Source organism: Thunnus thynnus, chromosome 24 (genome assembly GCF_963924715.1).
Source record: "Thunnus thynnus chromosome 24, fThuThy2.1, whole genome shotgun sequence".
Taxonomy (NCBI): Eukaryota; Metazoa; Chordata; class Actinopteri; order Scombriformes; family Scombridae; genus Thunnus; species Thunnus thynnus.
This window is the reverse complement of record NC_089540.1, coordinates 15,202,898-15,227,296: the sequence shown is the minus strand read 5'-3', so window position 1 is coordinate 15,227,296 and position 24,399 is coordinate 15,202,898. Positions and strand designations below refer to the sequence as shown.

Sequence of the window (24,399 nt, the reverse complement as noted above, 5' to 3'; positions counted from 1 at the left end):
TACCAGTTTCTTTACTGGTTTCTGGAGGCCCAGTAGATGTTGTGTCCTGAGAGGATGTTTCTTGCACAACTACAGGACTTGCTGGCCTCTCTGTTAAAAAGTTAAAAAGTTAAAAGAACTGTCACAGTCACAATGCATCTGTCATACTTGTTATGCAGAAAAATGGCCCCTATGCTGCTAATTTCAACTACTTATAAGTAATATTTTATAAGATGATCACATTTTTGTATGTAGAAGTGGAATCTACAAGGTACCCAGTAACTGTAGCTGTCAGATAAATGTAGTGGAGTAAAAAGTATAATACTTCCCTCTGAAATGGAGATGAAATATAAAGTAGCATTAAATGGAAACACTCGAGAGAATGGCTTTCATTGCTTTGGCCATCAAACCTGTTGGATATTAAAATATTTCACTCAGCAGTTTCATTACTGGTTTCTGGAGGCCCAGTAGATGTTGTGTCCTGAGAGGATGTTTCTTGCACAACTACAGGACTTGCTGGCCTCTCTGTTAAAAAGTTTAAAAAAAGTTAAAAGAACTGTCACAGTAACAAATTTTAGAAATTTTTACAAACCAAAAAAAAAAAAAAAACTCTGAAAAATTCCCCCCACACACAATGGTTGAAGAAAAGTTCCAGTTGTTTATTACTCTGGGTCTTACTGGGTCAGTATGATCATGTTTCACTCACCAGTTTCATTTCTGGTATCTGGGGACTCAGCAGTTTCCAGGTCCTGGGTGGATGTTTCATTGATCTCAGGTATTGTTGAGTTCACTATTTAATGATAAAAGAATTGTCACAACCACAATACATCTGTCAGACAGTGAAACTTCTAGTTTACTGCAGTTATAACGGTTCAAGAAAAAAAAATCAGTTGTTCTTACTCTCAGGGTTTTGGGTATCATTTATATTTGTTATGAAAATATTTTACTCACCAGTTCCATTGCTGGTATCTTGGACCACAACAGATGTCGGGTCCTGGGTGGATGCATTTTGGAGAGGTGGAAGCATTTCTGACATCTCTGTGAAAGAATTATCACAACCATGATGCATCTATCACACATTGGATCTATATTAAGAGTTTTTTAACTGCTGCTTTTCAAAAAATGTCTTTGTCTTACTTGGCATTTTTGCCTTTAATAGATTCCGACTGGTTACAATAATATTTCTCTCACCAGTTTCATTGCTGGGATCTGGTGACTCAGCAGTTTCCTGGTCCTGGGTGGATGTTTCAGGGACATCTGGACTTGCTGTTGACCTCTCTGTCAAATGATAAAGAATTGTCATGACTACAACACACCTGTCACAAAGTGCAATCTCTCATTTATAAATTATCAAAATAGTTCAAGATAAATGTATTAGTTTTACAGTTTAGGAGGATTTACAGTCGAGCCAAGTGAATACATCATGAAGCAAGTTGAAGAAAGTCTCAGTTATCTTCTGTTTCAGTAGTCATACTAATATCACACTTTAAAAGTACTCCATTAGTCCAATCAATAAAAGTTTGTAGTCAAAATTTTACTTAAGTAAAAGTAAAAACATGTTAGCAGAAAAATATACTTAAAGTATCAAAAGTAAAAGTACTTGTTATGCAGAAAAATGGCCCCTGTGAGTGTTAAAATTTTACTGCTCTGGATCAAAGTTCTGCTTGTTTCAACTAATTTACTTAAAACAAATAATTTATATGATGATCACAGTTTTGTATGTAAAAGTGGAATCTACAAGGTACCCAGTAACTGTAGCTGTCGGATAAATGTAGTGGAGTAAAAAGTACAATACTTCCCTCTGAAATGGAGATGAAATATAAAGTAGCATAAAATGGAAACACTCGAGTGAAGTTAAAGTACCTCAAAATGGTGCTTAAGTACAGAAAGAATGTAAATGCAGTTACTGTGGGGAATATAATTGGTGCTTTCAATGGGTGAAATCTGACTGTCATGACTTTGGCCATCAAACCTGTTGGATATTAAAACATTTCACTTACCAGTTTCTTTACTGGTTTCTGGAGGCCCAGTAGATGTTTTATCCTGGGAGGATGTTCCTTCTACAAGACTTGCTGGTCTCTCTGTTAAAATGTTCAAAAGTTAAAAGAACTGTCACAGTCACAATGAATCTGTCACACACTGCTGATAAAACAGTTAAAGTGGTAACAAATTTTATAAAGTTTTTACAAACCCAAAAGAAAACACAAAATGATTCAACAAAAGTTAAAGTTGTTTCATAATCTGGGTCTTACTGGGTCAGTATGATCATGTTTCACTCACCAGTTTCATTGCTGGTATCTGGGGACTCAGCAGTTTCCAGGTCCTGGGTGGATGTTTTTTCGACAGGTGTAGGCATTTCTGACATCTCTGTGAAACGAATAAAGAATTGTCACAACCATGATGCATCTATCACACAGTGAATCAATATTAGAAGTTTTTTAACTGCTGCTATTCAAAAAAATGTTGGTCAGATATGTCTTTGTCAGTATTTAGTTGCAAATAAATCTATTTGTCAGAATACATGTTTTATTTTTATCTGTTAAAACAAACAGCAGTATGATTGATGACTGTGTGATATGGAGGACCAGAAAGGTCACAGAAATAGTAATAAAGCACTTAATTAATTAATTAATTATAAGTACTTGTAAAATAAAAACAGGAATTTATAAATAAGTTTATAAATCAATTAATGAATTAATGATTAATCCATAAATAGACTAAATTACAAAGTAATTCATTATTTTACATTTTAGTGGGCAATAAAAGGAGGAATTATAAAAAGAATTTACAAATGAAGCAATTATCCATCAATAAATTGTTCAAATTAAAAAGGGATTTACAAACTCAACTTTAAAACAGTTAATAAGTACAACATTTAAAATTACATTAATGCATCCCCAAATAAACAATGGAATTTAAAAATCAATTTGAGTATGCAGTTTTAAAATGAAAATTAAATAACTGAATTTACAAACTGAATTAAGAATACAGCTTGTAATCAGGTATTCAAAAGGGAAATTCCCTTTCCCATTTGCATTTCCTCGCTGCTTTTCCTTTTGCTATTGGCTTCGCTGAGTCATTTTGCCTCTCCTTTACCCCCTCCATTTAGATTTTCTGTGACACTTTGGACTCTGCACTGTATGTAAATAACATATGCCTAATTGGTGTGAAAATTGGTGTACTATCTTACCTTGCACTGTCCCGTTTGCAGCTTTTCCTGTATTGAAGATGAATAAGTGTGAGTTAACTCACTGGAATTCTTCATTGGGGTTTAAGGTTTATCTTAGACTTCTGGGTATTAAAATAAAAATGTCCTGACAGCTCTGATGGCAAGTTGAAGAAAGTCTCAGTTATCTTATGTTTTAGTAGTCATGGTAATATCACACTTTAAAAGTGCTCCATTAGTCCAGTAAATAAAAGTCTGTAGTCAAAATTTTACTTAAGTAAAAGTACAAACATGTTCACAGAAAAATATACTTAAAGTATCAAAAGTAAAAGTACTTCTTATGCAGAAAAATGGCCCCTATGCTGCTAATTTCAACTACTTATAAGTAATATTTTATAAGATGATCACATTTTTGTATGTAGAAGTGGAATCTACAAGGTACCCAGTAACTGTAGCTGTCAGATAAATGTAGTGGAGTAAAAAGTATAATACTTCCCTCTGAAATGGAGATGAAATATAAAGTAGCATTAAATGGAAACACTCGAGAGAATGGCTTTCATTGCTTTGGCCATCAAACCTGTTGGATATTAAAATATTTCACTCACCAGTTTCATTACTGGTTTCTGGAGGCACAGTAGATGTTGTGTCCTGGTTGGATGTTTCTTGCACAACTACAAGACTTGCTGGTCTCTCTGTTAAAATGTTCAAAAGTTAAAAGAACTTTCACAGTCACAATGCATCTGTCACACACTGCTGATAAAACAATTAAAGTGGTAACAAATTTTATAAAGTTTTTACAAACCAAAAAGAGAAACTGAAAAAAATTTCCCCCACACAGAATCACTCACCAGTTCCATTGCTGGTATCTTGGATCATAACAGATGTCAGGTCCTGGGTGGATGTTTTTTCAACAGATGTAAGCATTCCTGTCGTCTCTGTGAAATGAATAAAGAATTGTCACAACCATGATGCATCTATCACACAGTGAATCCATATTAGAAGTTTTTTAACTGCTGCTATTCAAACAAATGTTGGTCAGATATGTCTTTCTCAGTATTTAGTTGTAAATAAATCTTTTTGTCAGAATATATGTTTTAATTTTATCTGTTAAAACTAACAGCAGTATGATTGATGACTGTAAAACTTAATTTGTTTGTTAGGAAAACATCACATTACTAATCAACAACAACTAACAATGTGTCCAATTTGAGACTTTTTGATTTAATTGATTTTTAGAATTCAGCAATTAAAAAAAAAGTACATTGAATGCATTTGAAACACTGGTTTTTGCTTGTAAAAGTTTAGATATTAATTACTTTTAAGTGCTGGATGCATGAAAACAGAACATTATTTAAAATATTGTCATGTTAAATACTCTAAAATTATTAAAGACAAATAGGTGACCAATGTGAAAATGTTCTATCTTACCTTGCCAGTCTCTTTCAACAGCTTCTCCTGTATTGAAGATGAATAAGTGTGTGTTAACTCACTGGAATTCTTCATTAATCATGTTTTGTTTCATAATTAGCTTTTATAAGTTACATTTTCTTTTGTGAATGTCAAACTTGTGCAACATGGGTATTAATAATACATTTGTAACATTCATAACTGCTCTTTTATCTGGTGGTTTTGTTTAGTTGAGAAAGTTGTAGAGATTAAATACCTGAATTCATTACAGATGTTGAAGGTGGCCTTTACAAACACAGCTTCTCATTAACAAATATAACAATATTAATAGTATTAACAGAGTGGACAATATGTGTAGAGTCATGAGAGATGGGTTTTCCTAATACTCTGACAATGTTCTCAGAGGTGAGGAAGAATCAGCCAAAGAAAATGTAATAAGTCATACGTTTTAGTTTAGTGACAACACACAGTCTCTGCAGTACAGCTGAAGACTCGCCTGGTCTTGATCTTTTAAATATCGAACCTTCAAGGCTTTTTTATGGCTTCAACGACTTCAGACATACAGATACAGAAAGGCAGACTGTCTCTGGTGCCTTTCAGTGTGTTTATCAATGAACCTCTACTTTACATTTTCAGCTCTGATTAGGAAGTTGTCTTCTGATGTTGCCACTAAGCAGAAGAGATAAAGAAGTCCTGTAATTTCATTTATCTTAGATTCGAGGGACACATCAGCAACATCACTAAAGTAGTTTTCTTCCACCTCTGTCACATCGCAAAAGTTCACCCATTTGCTTTTATTGATTATTGATTAGTATCAGTGGAGAGATGACAGAAAATGAGGGACGGGGGGAGAGAGAGATGGAGAACAACAATCAATAAAGGTTCCTAATCAAACATGAATCAGGGACGTTGTGGTTCATGGTCGACGCTTCACCTCTTAAATCCAGTTTTTGCCACTCCTATAACTGAATAGTATCATGTATGTTTAATATAATGAATGTTGTTATTATTTTCTCTTTCTGTAATTGTCTTCTTTCTTTTTTTGTGTTTTTACACTTAAAAAATAAACTTGTTTTTTGTTTAACTCCTATGAGGGCATTGAGTACAATTATTGGCATATTTTAATTAAATAGATTGAGACATGAAAATTGTCTGATCTAAGAGATACTGTGGTTCATGGTCGGCGTCTTAACCCATTAAATCCAGACTGAAACCTATTATTTTTCTACAATTTAATTGTGTAATTGCTACCTTATACTGATTTTTGGTCCTTATTTACAGCTTTCTGTGCAAAAGTCATAAATGTATTATTTTTTGTTTGTAAAATGTATTGAGACACTAAGTGATTTTACAGTCAAAGTAAGCTCACTTAATTCCCATTTTTGCCTTCAGAAGTGTAGATGGAGACATGAAAGGTAGTGATGTTGCAGTAACTTGTTATGAGCTTTAACCACTAAGACAACAAGTCGACCCTGAAACATCCTTTTATGCAGATTCATCAAACATCTGGAGAGAATCTCTTGGTATTGGTTGTGGTTGTGGATGTTTGCATGAGGATAGAAACTTCCTGTCTCTTAGCATGAAAATACATCATCAGGACTAATATTGTTGGTAGAATCACACTCTTGAAAGAACTTGAATATGTATGATGCACAACTAGATTAACATTATCAGTCAAATTTACATAAATATTAATATACCACACCTAAAGACATATAAAGAATGTAAATTCAAGTCAAAGATTTGATTTATATCAAACCACCAAAATACAGTATATTTAATGCATCAAAATAAATACAATATTTTGTGACTTCTTACGTGTTCTCCTTCTGCATCTGAAATAGATCATGATGATGATGCACATAACCAGAGTAAATACTGCTATGATGATGTAGATCCATGTCAGATCCTCTACAAAAAATGAAAGAATAAATAATTAAAACAACAAATGGTTTACAAGGACACTGTATTGTATTCCAATGTCGTTAGCTGATCCCATCTTTGATAATGCACTCTGAGGTGACCCAATACAGAAAAATAATAAACTCAAAGCTCATCATTTAGTCATTTAATGCCTGTTAGAACATGTTTTGTAACTCCTATGAGGACATTGAGTACATTGTCATGTTTAGTAAAAACAGTAAGATACATTAATACATTAAAGGTGTTACAGCAGATATTTGTTGGTGTGATAACTCACTTATAAAGGGGTTGAAGACTTTTTCACTGCTGTTGAAGCTGACTGGGTTTTCAAATGCACAGCTGAACCACGGCTCATTGTCTTCCTAGAAATTGGGAGAAAAACATATTAGCTGAAAGTTCATAAATCAAACATACAGATTTTTTGAGGAGCTCACTTTGTCTTTTTACAGTTTGTCCAGATTATCAACAATAAGCTGGTCACCAACTGATGCCTGAATATGTGAATCAATTTAAAGACTAGATTCTGGTTTATTCTTGCAACATGATTCATCTGTTACTGATGAGACACACAAACATCATTACACAATCATCCTGTGTTTACCTTTGTTATTTTGTGCTCCTTGTTTGAAGACCACGTTATGTCACCTGATGTCCAGTTATAGGTGACTGGTTCAGCACCTGTGGTGTTGCCATTACAGGTGAGGACACAGTAGGTCATCTCAGGTTCACACCATACGGAGAGGGTGGGTTTAGAGACAGGAGCTGATAGAAAACAAAACAAAAAGATATTTCCTTTGAATTTAGGGCCATTTTGATAAACTAAGACAAACTTCATACACAATTCCTCCACTTACAGATAACCAGGAGTTGAGTCTTGCTGGTGACTTTGTTGTTGATCTCTACTGTGTAGTTGCCGCTGTCATCTGGAGTCAGTCCTGTGATCGTCAGCGCTCCAGTTAAAGTGTTCAGCCTACCACGATCTGCAAAAACGCACAGGTTTAGCTTCTAAACAGGGATTTTTAGTTGTCTTACAGTATGTTGTCAACTAGAGTCACTTATTTCCAGTGTTGGTCACTTAAGAGTGGGCAGCTGAAGAAATATGCTCTTTAAAAAACTAAAAATGTTTGTGGAACAGCTGATTTTCATACATAAAAAGTCTAGTTTTGATTTCCCACAGAAAAAGCAAGTGAATCCCTTTTTTATAACCAGGCACGTTTTGAATGGGCACTATAGTTCATCTGATCAACTTCAGGTTCCAGATATTCTGCGTGTGAAGTGTTTAGAGAGCATCAGTAAATTGTAGCGTCGACCAATGGGCTGCGTGTTAGGGATTTAGGGGACGGGCACAACTCTGTCTAGGTATTGAGAAATCAGCTCGTTCTGAACATGCACATTTTTAACAGGCACTGCACTAGTAACCCTAATTCCATTCATTTACCCATTGATTATTATGTAATTAAGATATTTAATTGGGTTTCACAGGGATAATGAATGAATAAATCTATAGATTGCAACATATTCAGATATTTGGGGATTATTTGCACAATTTAAGGACTTTTTTGATCAAAAACACATGAAAGTGATACCTTCTTTAACAGTATATCTTTATAAGACCATAATATTTTAATAAAGGTGAAAATTCAGGGTTAGCATTAATTGTATTTGTCAGATGTAATGGGTTATACTCCTTAAAAAACTCAATTCATGGAGAAACCATGTTTAAAATGCCTGTATTATAATATAATCCATTAATTTAGCCAAAATCTGGGATAAACCTATTAAATACTGTAAAAGAATTCCTTAAAATATAATTAATTTACAACTGAAAATATTTTAGACCCCTAATTTCAACCAAAATCTCAACCTAAATGTATCAAAAATGTCACACTAAATCATTGATCTCTGGCTACCAAACAGCTTGATTTAGATCAAAGTGGTACCTTTGAATTGCTGGTAGGAGACAGTCATGTCTTCATACTGAAGCCACTCTATGGCATTACTAGGTCCATGTTTCCACACTATGCTGGTGATGGGATTCACTACAGAGTCTGGTGTGAGAACAGCTTTGTCACCTATTTCCCCGTAGAGTGGTTCTTCTGAAAAATAAAATAAAATTAAATACAAGTTAATGCAAGTTTTCTCAGTTAAATTACTGAAATGTATTTTTTCTTTAATCAAGTGTGTCCTGCTCTAGTTTTAGTGTACGTCTGCTCTTTTTATTAAACTTTTTTTCTGCACTGTTATATAATCTATTCTATTCAGTTGTAGAAGAAGTATTAAGATACTTTCTTAGCTTAAGTCAAAAAGTATTATCAGCAAATTATTCAATTATTTTGTAAATATATGTCAAACAAGGTGATGGAGACAGTCAAGGCTATAATGTAATGACATGATTTTATATCAGTCAGCATGTAAGAAGGCCTCACTTAAATGGTGGTCTGATATTGAACTGAATTTTTAAATTTTATTAAATTACTAGGAGCAAAAGTGCCAACCAGACACAACACACACACACCTTAAAAAAGAAAGGAAAGAAGGATCAAATTACTTTTTAAAAACAAATTAAGTTAATTAAATAATTGGTGGTGGTAGTTAAGTCCAGTGGATCCCAAACTGTAGGGGTCAGACCCAACCAAAGGGTAAGAAAGGAAAGAAGAAAAAACAAAACTAAACTAAATGTTCTTGTCATGATCCCAGCCTAGCCCTGGGCCCAATCCCAATGTCCACACTCACAAACTTTGAGGCATGTTCCCACTAAGTTGGCGAGGGCTCGGGGCTGTCCCACTGTCAAATTGTCAAGTGCATGAGGGCTCTCAGGCAGACATTTTGAGCCCTTTATGCACACTTTCTGTAAATCTGCATCTCTGCAGACTTTGCCTGAGGGAATTACTTCTCGTTCACTCAGTAAAGCAGGAGCCTGGAAGATGTTCAAGTTGGTCCCTTCCTTGACTGTCATGCACATGATTATTTTATGGGTTGGATATTAGCTTTCTGTTTTAGACTTTGTTTAATGTATTATGTGCTTTATGAGTGAGTGATTTTACAATTTTTGTAATTTTCTGTTTTCGTTTATGTGAACTCACTGAGACAATATCCAATCAATCACGTTGATATGGCAATAAATATTGAATCTTAAGTGCCTTGGCCATGTAGAAAGTAAAGAATGTGAAATAAAAAATCTCAAACCCACAATTATACGTAACATGTTTTGGTATCGTCAAGGTAACGTGATCCAGTAACAAAGTGCTGTCCCATTGCTATTTATACCTTTTCAAGCCCTTGCAGCCTCTCACACTCAAGCACTTACCAGGTGATGTCAATTAAGTCCGTGAGGGTTCAATGTCTAGGGCTTAAGGGGAACATTGTTTTTTGTTGTGTTTTTTCATCTGCCTCCCAGTGTGGTGTGGGCATGTCTGTGCTCTGTCTCTCTCTTCATCCTTCGTTACACCTGGCTGTAAACAAGTGATCACCACTCCACTACAAGAAGACTGCACAGACAGCCAGTCCCTGCTGGATCGATTCATGGTTTGTCGATGTGCATGCTTCTAGCTTTGATTTCAGTTGATTCTCCTGCCTGCCTTATCTGCTAGTTTGCCTGCCACTAGCGCTTGGCGTTATAACCAAAATCTCATATCCCGATATAGGTCGTTTCATATACCGATGATGGTATAGCACATTTTAATTCAGTGAATAAACAGTTGGTTGATGCCCTCAAAACCATCATCATGCATTGTATTTTATAAGTATGCTTTTTCAAAATGTAACATCACAATCTGTAAACTAACTACAATAAACAATGTCAAGTAAATGTAGTGGAGCCATAAAGTAAAAAGAAATAGAAATACTAAAAATAACAAGTTGTAACACTTTACTTGATTTTAGCATTTACAGCAGTATTTAACATTTAACACACTTTGTGTCGTTTTTTTTAGCAAATGTAAGTGTTTGTTAATGTTTTTGTAAATGGTTGTAACTACTCATGTGGGCATCCATAACTGGATGCTCGTGTGCAATCACATAAAGAATAACAACATAGTAAAACAGTTAAGCGCCTCAGCCAATTTCCACCACTGGTTCTATTCTATTTTCAATTTTAGGGGACAAATATCCTTTTAAAACCTCTTTACAAATACCTTATGACCCCTCATCACATCACTATTCCTTAAACCAGATTTATTCAACTGTTCACAGCCAAATATTCACAGTTATGATAGACTTCAAATATACATTTGTTATCACATTTCATTTAAATGTGGGCATGTGCATTGGTAAACAGAAACTAGACTATCCAACCTGAGAGTGGGGTCACAAAATTAAAATTGAAACCAAAAAATATAACACAAAACATGCACAGAAATATAACATCATATTATACAGTTTCAATTATCCAAAACTTACCCCTGGCTCTCACTGCGGTCCAGAACAGGAAGTAAAACAGCCACATTTTCCTGATCTGGTTAGGTTTAAATAGAAGTAAAACACGTAAATTCATGATGATTCTGTTGATATTCAAAAATATTTCAAGTATATAGAGATTTATAAATGTATTCAGACAGTGAAAAAGTAGGAAAGTTTGCTGCTGACAGCCGAAGCTGAGAGTGAGGAAGTATCTTACCTACATGACGTGCTTATGACTGACGGCTTGATCCCAGCGGGCGCGTCTGCATTGCGTCCCGGCTGTGATGCGGCCGCCGGAGCTGATCCTGTCTCCTCTAGTCAGTGCTGGTGATCCCACCAGACACGTCGCAGCGCATTTCAGAGGTGTCCCAGAAGCAGCTCCCTTAGTGGTTGTTTATACAGCAAATATCACTGCAAATATTAAATCATAAAAAAGAGCGGACCAACATGTCAAAGTTAAATTTATTACAGGACTTTAGTTTTTATGCTCCACATATCTGAACAAACTCCCAGAAAACTGGAGGTCTGCTCACTTTTAAATCACGGCTCAAAACTTTTCTCTTAAATTACATTTGGGACGATTCATTGATATCTTTCACTTCACCTACTGTCATCTTCACTGTTTATTCCATTTTCATATCTTTATTGTTTTCTATTTTAAACTTTTTTGAAATCCTACATGTGTCTTTTTATAGACTATTTCCCCTGTTTTCTTTATAGCTTGTCTTGTCTGCAGTTAATTTAAAAAGCAGACAAATTCAAATGTGTTTTCAATGTAAGTGATGGAGGCCAAAATCCACAGTGTGTCCACACAGTCATTTAAAAGTTGATGTGAAGCTTATATGAGGCTTCAGCAGTCTGAGTTAGTCATATCAAGTGGATATCTGACACATTTACAGTCTTTTTAGCTAAAAATTCCCTCTTTGTGTTTCCTCGGACAGTGTTTCCCTGTTAAGCTGTGGTGGAAGAATAGTAACAAAAAGAGGAACTTTGGCACAAAAACATTGTAATGTTGAAAGATATCTACTGGATTTGACTCATTTCGACAAATGAAGCTTCATATTAGTTTCAGATAAACTTTTAAATACATTTTTGTACAGAAGGAGGACTGTGGATTTTGTCCCCCATCACTTACATCGTAAGTGCATTATGAAGGGATCTTCTAATGGTCAGTATGAACTGATCTCGGGAACCCATCGACTATCGACGATTTAATAGATATTTATAGAGATTAGTATGAATAAGAGGGATGATTATGGCAAGAATAAAGTATTTCAATGTTCATTTGGGCTCCTGGCTGTGTTAAGACACATTTGAAAAATGGTGTCTTTTAATGTCCTGAGAGGAAGGAGAGGTCAGCAGTTTCCGGCTGTCATTTTGACTAAATGTTTTTTTTCTAACTCTCTGATATTTGACGACGTGGAAACACGGTAATAAATTAACAGGTTAAATCTCCCCCTCTGTCTCCACATCAGTCCTGTAGTATAAATATAAACAGGTCTATATTCACCTGTTGACACATGAAGTCAAAGCTGTTCTCCAGCGGCTGTCCGGCCGAGCGGAGCCGCATTTAGTGTCTCAGACAGCGGGGAGAGCAGCGGCTCATCTCCGCCTCCTCCACAGGCTGATTCAGGCAGGAAAACCTACCGTCAGTCATCAGTAAGTGGAGGGACACAGTAACAACAACACTGCGTTTAATTACTGAAGATCAACTCAATTCAACGGCCACACCACCCAAGGACACTCAACTACAAGATGGCGGAAATTCCAGCCGTTAGTTGTGAGTTCACTTTTAACAACCAAACGACACTTTTAACAACCAAACGGCAGATGTGTGTTGTTTCCAGAGAGGCTAATATGGCTAACAACATGAACAAAGAGCCATTGAAGTGTCAAATGCTGGAAACTGTCAGTTACCTTACCTTCAAGAACCTGCGTCAAGATGTCAGAGAAAGTGAAAGTAAATTAGGCAAATGGCACCAGGAAATAGGCGGGATAGACGAGGTGTTACACTATTTTCTGTCACCTGTCACATTTGGTGACCTGATGATCAGTAAGCTGCTGTGGGACAGTGACCCGCAGCAGGTGTTACAGTCTGTGCCAGTGTAACAGATAGATAGATAGATAGATAGATAGATAGATAGATAGATAGATAGATAGATAGATAGACAGACAGACAGACAGACAGACAGATAGATAGATAGATAGATAGATAGATTGACAGATATACAGACAGTCTATTAAAAGTAATAAGATCATTTGCATTTACCAGTTTCAGAAAGGAAACAGTTTCAAGGTACAAATGTGGGACATTTAATCTGTAAAGTCTCTAGAATGATATGAAAATGTGAAAATGCTTGATTTTAGGTTAGTGTGTAGTCAGGGTTCATTGTCAGGATTTTTTTCTTGCAAACCAAAACCAAATAATAAAGTAATATCCCTCATAATTTAATGGTACGTTTTAATTTATAAGGGAGACATATAACATGCTTTTTGCTTCCAGTAAATATAATCCAGTTAATCTAATTTCCATATATATTTTCTGTATATGCCATGGATGTACAATATACCCTGTGTACTGTATTAGATGTGCTCGGGTAGAATAAAGATGTCAGAGCCTCTCTTCAGGTAAGAGTTTCATACTGCAACACTTGTCTTTGGAAAGTGAGACATCTGACAGAATAAATTCGCTGACTCTTCAATGCATTTACCATAAAGGTGAGAATAGCGTGCACTCCAAATTTAGGGGCAGGTACCTGAGGACAGGCTGATTAGCAGGATAGGACACTCCGGGGCCGGTGTGCCCCATGTATAAAGCTGGAGAAGCTGCCAGTTCAGAGCACATGGAAAACATCAGAGCGATCCAGTCTGAAGACCAACAAGAAGTTACTGTTCTCCACAGACCAGCAGTCTGAACAGGTGCTTGCAGGTAACATTCCTGTTAAAAATGAACTCTGTTGAGCCCCCAGAAGCTTTGAAATGTTAGCTTGATAGGCTACATCAAAGTAAAGCAATTTAGATGTAACTTATTAAATTCTGGCCCCTTTAAAGGATTTTCTGCTCTCTCTTGTTGTCATATTGTCAAATATTTCATGATTCAATTCACAAATTCAATGCTGTTTAATCTCAAAGTATCAGGTTAGCCAGTCTATTTATTACATACAGAGAGAAACATTGAATTGGTATATATGTGGATACATAAAGACTAATTATTGTTTAACTGAATTTGATTAACATGTCAAGATGGCTGCCAGAAGGTACTGAGATACATCACGCCACAAACAATTAAGGAATCTTGGAAGAATTCCGACAACAAAAAGCTTTATCAACTATTTCAAGGCTCTATTACAGCAAAAAAATGTTAAAGCAGAAAGAAACATACAAACTGCACGAACAACCCACCACTGAAGACACTAATTGATTCTCTAGATCTGCATCAAAGAACAAAGGACTGTAAAGGTATGTGTGGATTTGTAAAACAGAGACAAATGTCCAGGGAGTGTGATTCTCCGCAGGTTTACAAATATAAACATCTGACTATACAAAGCATAAAATATATGATGTCGATCCAGAGAGTCATGTGTTTAATTCTATCAATGACACTTGTAAATATTATACTGATGATCAATTTAATTACAATGTTGAAGTGGATAATGCATTTTTATTAATAAATGTCAAATGTAGAACTTCACTAAGATCAATGAATATCTTAATATATTTAAAAGTAAATTCAAATTGATAGTCTTATCTGAGACGTGGTTAAATCAAGAGAAAGGTATTGATTTCCATATTGAGGGTTATTAGTTAGCTACATTATATCAATTGAACCAACAAGAGAGGACGGGGTGCGGCTCTGTGTGTGGACAGTGACTTGAAAGTTCAAGAAAATGTATGAAGAATAATTAGACTATATGAAGTCAGGTAATGGGTTTCCTTAGTTGATGGTGAATTATTGTGTTTGGCTTTAGATTCTTTTCTCGTGTTACTGTAAGTATTGGTGGTTAACTGTAAATGACAGACCATCTATTCTTATTTATCATTTAAGTTTTGAGTAAGGGGCAGACAAAATAAGCTTTTCTTCTCCCTGCTCATTTTCAGACATGGAAAATGTAAATTGAGTTGTGTTGATTGCTATTCTGTCCAACAAGACTGACTGACTCTACTAGCAGTGTGTTTACATCTGGCAGAGCACCAAAGACAAAGAGGGAAGTTAAACATTGTTGCATATACTAGCCACATCGTTATGACACAACGCTGGTTGAAAATCAGCAAAGTTTCCCTTTAAGCTCCGGGCAGAAATGTCCGCCTACATATGATTCCTGGTCAGTTGCCAAAGCATGGCAGATATTATTTTGTCTTTATTATTCTGCCTACTAAACACCTGTAAAGCTCACTCACTGACATGACATATGTTGTTTGTTTAATCCGTTAAAAAAACAGTGTAAAAATGACAATTCTCCATTTTATGGGGAGTTATATACCGGATGATTTATTGGCTGGGACCAGTTGCCAAGCAACCACATGCGAAAGGAAGTTTTTTTTTCCTTTCTGCATGTTTTTGTTTTAGTGGCACCAGTAAATCAAAGCACGTCTCTTTTAAGGAAATTGAACTTCTCTTTATGACAGCAACTTACAGAGTGACTGAAATATTTAATAAAATTTAAGTAAAATGACAGCCGCTCAGTCAGAAGCTTGTCATGTAGGTGAACCACTTCCTGTTGTTGTTCTTCTGCTTCTTTCACTTCCTTCTTCTTCCTTAACTTCTGTTGTCAGTGGCAACATTTCCTACCTTTTAACCTTCTTAATACATTTATAAATTTCTATATACTTGAACTGAACAGACTCACCGTGAATTTACGTGTCATGCTTCTATTTAAACCTAACTGAGAGCAGGACGATGTTGCTGTTTTACTTTATGTTCTGGACCGCAGTGACAGCCAAGGGTAAGTTTTGGATAATTAAACTGTTATAACTGTTATAATTTTTTTAACTGACATGTTGAGAAAATTATAATATCATGGTATATTTCTGTGCATGTTTTGTGATATATTTTTTGGTGAAGTCACTTTTTGTGACGACATCCCCAGGTTAGATAGAGTCTCGTTTCCGTTATATGCCCACATTGACATGAACTGGGACAACAGGAAATGTATATTTGAAGTAGAGATGCACTAATTGCAGTTTTCTCCACCGATTCAGATTTCTGATTTTTTTTTTTTCAAAAGTCTGACCTGCCAATTCCAATTTTTACCGATTCTGATTTTCTTTCTTTATAAGAATTTAATAAGATTTTCTTTCTTTCTTTATATATTTACTTTCTTTCCAAGAACTATAATTGACAGCATACACAAATGTTTTTGCAACTTTTTTAATGGAATATTGAAATTCAAATGTATGTTAACTATTAAAATAACTAATAATAAAAAAGATTTTTCTTCTTTACATTGGGCATGTTCACCGGGGTGATTATTTTTTCAGTGTCTGATTAAGTTAGTTGTTCCAAATGTAAAAAGTAAAAAATAAACTCCTTAGTTATGGATGGTGGTGTTGCTGTTGCTAAAGTGCTGGAGATGGTGGAAGTTGATGGACCTGTTAAGAAAAAATAAACAACAGGGAACATATTGTCATGATGATTTTTAGAGGATAAGGCATATGTCATCAGTATTATTAGGATGCAATGAACTCACATTCATCAGGATCAGGACCTGGAGGGGGACTGGTTCCCTGTTTTTGTTGATAGGAACTTCACCAATGTTCCTGTGGAGAGATAAGAAATAGCTACTCTATGATACTAAGCAGCAATATCATATTCACAAAATTTATTCAGAACATATTTAGGCCTTAAGCATACCCTGCTTTATTGTCTATTTCACACTAAACGGACCATAATTTACAAAATGAACATCATGTTGTATTGAAGAAGACTTGAAACTAGAGACCACAGACTCATTAGGAAACTGTTTACTGAGGTAATAAATCAAGAGAGAAGTAGGGTCATTATCTCAGACTTCCATACAATTGGACCTCTTTTTGGAGCCAATGATGTGGCAGAAATTTTGAGGTGGTATCGGAGGTGGCCAATCAGATTGTAGGGGTGGCACTGGCTGTCCCTTTAAAAACGCGCATGCATGCCTGTAGCCTTCAAGTAGAAAGCAAAGCAACCCAAAAACAGTCATTTCAAATGACGTGATGCTGTAACAACAAATACAGCTGTGTGATTATGTGCCCTCATTCTGGTTTGCAATCTTGTAAGTACGACTGAAACTTGAAGTGTTTCAACATTTAAACAAACACACTCTGGCTATATCTGACTTATAGAGTGAAGTGTTGATACAAATGATGACTAAAACCATTGGTATTAGTATAATTACTGCTGAAAAAATAACTGCTGGTTTGATTTGATACCTATGTGTTTATGGTATCTATGTATTGATTCTTGTGACATCCCTAATTTTATCCACTTTGTAATGTGGTTTTAGAAGAATGGTTCAACCACCAGGCTGCAGGGCTTCCCAGCAAAAATATTTCTGAATGAATGTCTTACAAATTTCTGCTTTGATTCTATCATAATTTTAATAAACAAGTAATTAACTAAATAGTTATAATAATATGCACATTTATAATATTTTTGTTCAACACAGGCCATTTTGGTAGAGGCATTAAATATATGACAATTGAATAGAAGTCATTTTTCTTTTACGTTTGTAGGCGGGACATTTCACTGGCGTCATTAAGGTCTTTGCCCGTTGCCAGGACCTGGATCAACAGGAGGTTATGGGACAGGAAAGCACAAGCAGCTGACATTTCACTGAAGTTGAGACGAATGTTTTTAAAAATGTTGGAAGAGTTTTGCCAAGTAACTTACTTACTTAAACACACACATACATACATAATAACAGTAAGTAGCTGTTTACCTATAAACACAATTATGGGTTGTTGGTTTTTTTCTTTTCTTTTCTTTCTTTCTTTCTTCTCTGTTTCTGCTCTCTTAATTGGGGGGGTGGGTGTTGGTTCTTGTTCAATTTGGTTTTTTTTTAATGTATTTATTGGTTTTGTCTTGTTCAATTAGTTGTTCTTTTTAATCATACTATAGTCAGTTTAGAAACATACATGTTATTATATGTGTGTGTCACTTTGTTGATTGATTATCAGCCAATTCCACTTGCCAGAGATCAATTGTTTTTATTGACACACTGACTTAGAGCAGCCTGCAGGGGGCAGTATATGGACTCTGCAATCTTTTTTAAAGACTTTGCTTTAGTTTTGACAACAACAACATTTGTCCTCAGACGGGAATCGAACCAACATTACACTGATGCAGTATTTGCAGGAACTCATCCTACTGAGCTATATCTACCTACAAACAGCTGTGTGCTCGTTCTCCTGTTTGTGTTTCTTCTGAGAAGAAGATCAACAGTAAAGAATGAAAGCAGCACAAACAAGGATTTGAACCAACATTAAGTCTTTCATGACTCCATCATGTAATCAGCTGATCCTTTTGAGCTATTCTTCCTGACAAACATCAGTGTGTTCGTCCTCCTGTTTCATTTGTTTTAAGAAAGATCCTGCATCAAGAATCAAACCAACATCTGATTACTCAGGTGTTCATTTAGGAACCTGCTCTTCCTCCTGAGCTATTCCTCTTTATGAGGTCAAGTGTTCATTCTCCTGTTTCTTTAGTTTATTGAGTAGAAGATCAACACTGAAGGATGGAACCAAGTCAGGTGTTTCTGCTCATCCTACTGAGCTCCCTGTCAGTACAGTTATATACAGTTTGTCCTACTATTTATTCTAACAGGAAGAAGATCAAGAGCAACGACTGAGAGCAGTCCATTAAAGAGGATCGAACCAGCATCAAGCTGATGAGAGTTTTTCCAGCTCGTCCTCCTGAGCTTCGTCTCCTTCTAGGTGGACCTTTGTTCATTCTCCTATTTCTATTTCTTAATGAGAAGAGCATCAACAGAAAAACATGAACAAGCAAGATGCTAGCAAGTTGTTTTTCTCCAATTTTAAGTGCCAAATCCTAATAGAAATTCAGGTTATTTTACAGTTTTCTCAAGAGAAGAACATAACCTTAGCCTAAATATTCAGAACATAAACAAATAATATTATAATAATAAGATTTCGACCATATCGAAATGCAAAGCTGAGTGGCACAGCCATATCCAGCTCTTATTATACATTCATGTTTCTTACTCACAAATGAAACATTTGTTGCTGTTATGTGATCGATGTTTCACTCACCAGTTTCATTGCTGGTATCATGGGTCACAACAGATGTCGGGTCCTGGGTGGATGTTTTATGGACCTCAGAAATTGTTGACTTTACTATTGAATGATAAAAGAATTGTCACAACCACAATACATCTGTCAGACAGTGAAACTTCTAGTTTACTGCAGTTATAACGGTTCAAGAGAAAAGATAGTTCCTCTTACTCTTTTTCATCCATTCAAGATACTCTGTGAAATGAATAAAGAATAGTTAGTTTTCTGTTAAAACTAACAGCAGTATGATTGATGACTGTAAAACTTCATTTGTCTGTTAGGAAAACATCACATTACTAAATCAACAACAAATTTGAGACTTTTTTATTTAATTGATTTTTAAAATGGATGCATGAAAACAGAACATTATTTAAAATATTGTCATGTTAAAAACTCTAAAATTATTAAAGACAAATAGGTGACCAATGTGAAAATGTTCTATCTTACCTTGCCATCTCCTTTCAGTAGTTTCTCCTGTATTGAAGATGAATAAGTGTGTGTTAACTCACTGGAATTCTTCATTAATCATGTTTTGTTTCATAATTAGCTTTTATAAGTTACGTTTACTTTTGTGAAAAAGTAAAGGTCCTGGGTGGATGTTTTATGGACCTCAGAAATTGTTGAGATCAGTATTAAATGTTAAAAGAATTGTCACAACCACAATACATCTGTCAGACAGTGAAACTTCTAGTTTACTGCAGTTATAACAGTTCAAGAAAAAACAAAAAGTTGTTATTACCTTTATTCAACCTTTCTTGGAACTCTGTGAAATGAATAAAGAATTGTCACAACCATGATGCATCTATCACACAGTGAATCCATATTAGAAGTTTTTTAACTGCTGCTATTCAAACAAATGTTGGTCAGATATGTCTTTGCCAGTATTTAGTAGCAAATAAACCTATTTGTCAGAATACATGTTTTAATTTTATCTGTTAAAACTAACAGCAGTATGATTGATGACTCTAAAACTTGGAACTGCTATGTATGTGTAAAAAATGTGTCTGTCATTCCCCTGCTCTGCTTTATAAATAGAAGATAATAATCTGTCACAGTGCAAGAAGAGATAAAGAAGTCCTGTAATTTCATTTATCTTAGATTTGAGGGACACATCAGCAACATCACTAAAGTAGCTTTCTTCCACCTCTGACACATCACACAAGTTCACCCATTTCTAACACAGTCAGATGCAGAAATTCTCATTCATGGTCATTCAGGTCTTGTATTCTGTACTATTAAAAAGATCCAACAAGTCCAAAATGCAGCTGCTACAATTCTTCTGATTCACTGGTTTACGGTTTCATTCAAGTCAGACTAACAAAAAAAACAAAAATTGTTGTTCTTACCCTTTTTCAACCTTTCCAGCACCTCTGTGAAATAAAATGAAGAATTGTCAATATTAGAAGTTTTTTAACTGCTGCTATTCAAACAAATGTTGGTCGGATATGTCTTTGTCAGTATTTAGTTGCAAATAAATCTTTCAAAAATTTGTCAGAATACATGTTTTATTTTTATCTGTTAAAACTAACAGCAGTATGATTGATGACTGTAAAACTTCATTTGTCTGTTAGGAAAACATCACATTACTAAATCAACAACAACTAAAAATGTGTCCAATTTGAGACTTTTTTTATTTAATTCATTTTTAAAATTCAGCAATTTAAAAAAAAGTACATTGAATGCATTTTGTTTTTGATTGTAAAAGTTTAGATATTAATTACTTTTTAAGTGCTGGATGCATGAAAACAGAAGATTATTTAAAATATTGTCATATTAAAAACTCTAAAATTATTAAAGACAAATAGGTGACCAATGTGAAAATGTTCTATCTTACCTTGGCATGACTTTTCAGCTGCTTCTCCTGTATTGAAGATGAATAAGTGTGTGTTAACTCACTGGAATTCTTCATTAAACCTTTACAAACACAGGTTCTCATTAACAAATATAACAATATTAATAGTATTAACAGAGTGGACAATATGTGTAGAGTCATGAGAGATGGGTTTTCCTAATACTCTGACAATGTTCTCAGAGGTGAGGAAGAATCAGCCAAAGAAAATGTAATGAGTCATACGTTTTAGTTTAGTGACAACACACAGTCTCTGCAGTACAGCTGAAGACTCGCCTGGTCTTGACCTTTTAAATATCGAACCTTCAAGACTTTTTTATGGCTTCAAAGACTTCAGACATACAGATACAGAAAGGCAGACTGTCTCTGGTGCCTTTCAGTGTGTTTATCAATGAACCTCTACTTTACATTTTCAGCTCTGATTAGGAAGTTGTCTTCTGATGTTGCCACTAAGCAGAAGAGATAAAGAAGTCCTGTAATTTCATTTATCTTAGATTTGAGGGACACATCAGCAACATCACTAAAGTAGCTTTCTTCCACCTCTGACACATCGTCCAAGTTCACCCATTTCTAACACAGTCAGATGCAGAAATTCTCATTCATGGTCATTCAGGTCTTGTATTCTGTACTATTAAAAAGATCCAACAAGTCCAAAATGCAGCTGCTAGAATTCTTCGGTTCAAGAAAAAAGAAAAAGTTGTTATTACCTTTATCCAACCATTGTAGGAACTCTGTGAAATAAATAAAGAATAGTCACAACCATGATGCATCTATCACACAGTGAATCCATATTAGAAGTTTTTTAACTGCTGCTGATTGATGACTGTAAAACTTAATTTGTCTGTTAGGAAAACATCACATTACTAAATCAACAACAACTAAGAATGTGTCTAATTTGAGACTTATATATTATATATATTATATAATATTGTCATGTTACAAACTCTAAAATTATTAAAGACAAATAGGTGAACAATTTGAAAATGTTCTTACCTTGCCATCTCCTTTCAGCAGCTCCTGTATTGAAAATAAATAAGTGTGTGTTATATTTCCATTAAATAGATTGAGACATGAAAATTGTCTGATCTCACGGTTGGTGCCTTGATCCATTAAATCCAGACTGAAACCTGTTATTTTTCTACAATTTAATTGTGTAATTGCGACCTTGTTCCATTTTTTTCCCTTATTTACAGCTTTTTGTAAAAAAGCCATAAAATGTATCATTTTTTGTTGTTGTTGAACATGTACTTTTTTGTTTGCAAAATGTACTGAGACGCTGAGTGATTTTACAGTCAAAGTAAGCTCACTTAATTAACATTTTTGCCTTCAGTAGTGTAGATGGAGACATGAAAGGTAGTGATGTTGCAGTTATTTGTTATGAGATTTAACCACTAAGACAACAAATCGACCCTGAAACATCTAGAAACACATCTGATTTATATCAGACCACTAAAATACAGAATATTTAGTGCATCAAAATAAATATATTTTGTGACTTCTTACGTTCTCTCCTTTTGCGTCTGAAAAAGATGATTAAATAGATGATGATGATGGTGAACCCAACCAGCATACATATTGGTATGAAGTTGAACATCCATGTCAGATCCTCTACAAAAAAATGAAAGAATAATTAATTAAAACAACAAATGGTTTACAAAGACACTGTATTGTATTCTAATGTCGTTAGCTGATCCCATCTTTGATAATGCACTCTGAGGTGACCCAATACAGAAAAATAATAAACTCAAAGCTCATCATTCAGTCATTTAATGCTGTTAGAACATGTTTTGTAACTCCTATGAGGACATTGAGTACATTGTCATGTTTAGTAAAAACAGTAAGATGCATTAATAGTAGGGATGCACGATATCAGATTTTTTTGCCGATATCGATATAAGAACATATTTTTTTCCAGCTGGCTGAGGAGATTATTGTGCATGCAAGTATAGATTGTATTAAGTATGATCAAGAAGACTGGAGTTCAGGAGCTCAGCGTTAAAACTTTAATGAACTTGCCAAGTGGGTGGAGCAGTAGAGTTTTCTTTGAGTTTATTAGACAGACAGGATTAATGTGTAGGGTTTAATCTCTGGTCCACACTCCGGAGCAGAAGGTGGCGGTAATGCACCACAAAGTTTCAAGTTTTTTCCTGTCTGTGCAGCCAAAGATAGCAGCACTTCAATGGACTGTTTCACCCTGATGGTTCCAGTGTTTCCTCCACAGGCTCCATTTCACTCAGACCTGCTGCTCCCAACTAATATTTGCCCCAGCTCTCTATGTCGATCCAACCAGAACACTGAGCCCCGGTTTGTTATTCAGGTTAAAGTGGGAAGAAGCAGACGGGCAGCTGAGTGAAGTGGAGCCTGCAGAGGATTGCAGATTCATGAAACATCTTGAGAGAATCTCTTGGTATTGGTTGTGGTTGTGGATGTGGATGTTTGCATGAGGATAGAAACTTCGTGTCTCTTAACATGAAAATACATCATCAGGACTAATATTGTTGGTAGAATCACACTCTTGAAAGAACTTGAATATGTATGATGCACAACTAGATTAACATTATCAGTCAAATTTACATAAATATTAATATACCACACCTAAAGAAATATAAAGAATGTAAATTCAAGTCAAAGATTTGATTTATATCAAACCAAAATAAATAAAAAAAATATTTTGTGACTTCTTACAGTTTCTTTCTTTGTATATTAAATAGATGATGATGATGATGCACACAACCAGAATCACTTCAAATACTGCTGTTAAGATGATCATCCATGTCAGATCCTCTACAAAAGATGAAAGAATAAATAATTAAAACAAAAAATGGTTTACAAAGACACTGTATTGTATTCTAATGTCGTTAGCTGATCCCATCTTTGATAATGCACTCTGAGGTGACCCAATACAGATAATAATAAAGTCAAAGCTCGTCATTTAGTCATTTAATGCTGTTAGAACATGTTTTGTAACTCCTATGAGGACATTGAGCACATTGTCATGTTTAGTAAAAACAGTAAGATGCATTAATAGTGCATAATAGTAGTGATGTTGCAGTTATTTGTTATGAGCTTTAACCACTAAGACAACAAGTCGACCCTGAAACATCCTTTTATGCAGATTCATGAAACATCTGGAGAGAATCTCTTGGTGTTGGTTGTGGTTGTGGATGTTTGCATGAGGATAGAAACTTCCTGTCTCTTAACATGAAAATACATCATCAGGACTAATATTGTTGGTAGAATCACACTCTTGAAAGAACTTGAATATGTATGATGCACAACTAGATTAACATTATCAGTTAAATTTACATAAATATGAATATACCACACCTAATGAAATATAAAGAATGTAAATTCAAGTGAAAGATTTGATTTATATCAAAGTAAATAAATGAAATATTTTGTGACTTCTTAC

At 34.9% G+C, this 24,399-nt stretch overlaps 1 protein-coding gene across 2 annotated transcripts in view; it reads right to left on the bottom strand.

The window, feature by feature from the left end:
- The window catches only part of LOC137177281 (uncharacterized), a 227,594-nt gene that overhangs the window by 172,073 nt on the left and 31,122 nt on the right, over nucleotides 1–24,399 (bottom strand). Inside the window, exons 12-14 of one of the 2 annotated variants that reach the window (XR_010926048.1) lie at nucleotides 23,673–23,771; nucleotides 22,491–22,595; nucleotides 21,981–22,004 (exon numbers count right to left, since the gene is read on the bottom strand). Coding sequence is in view for 1 of the 2 variants with exons in the window: in XM_067583468.1 (XP_067439569.1) it covers nucleotides 6,371–6,463 (93 nt within the window). In the remaining variant the exon portion in view is untranslated. Of the gene's footprint in view, nucleotides 1–6,370; nucleotides 6,464–21,980; nucleotides 22,005–22,490; nucleotides 22,596–23,672; nucleotides 23,772–24,399 lie in introns of those variants that run through there. The other variant, XM_067583468.1, reaches the window with a different exon arrangement.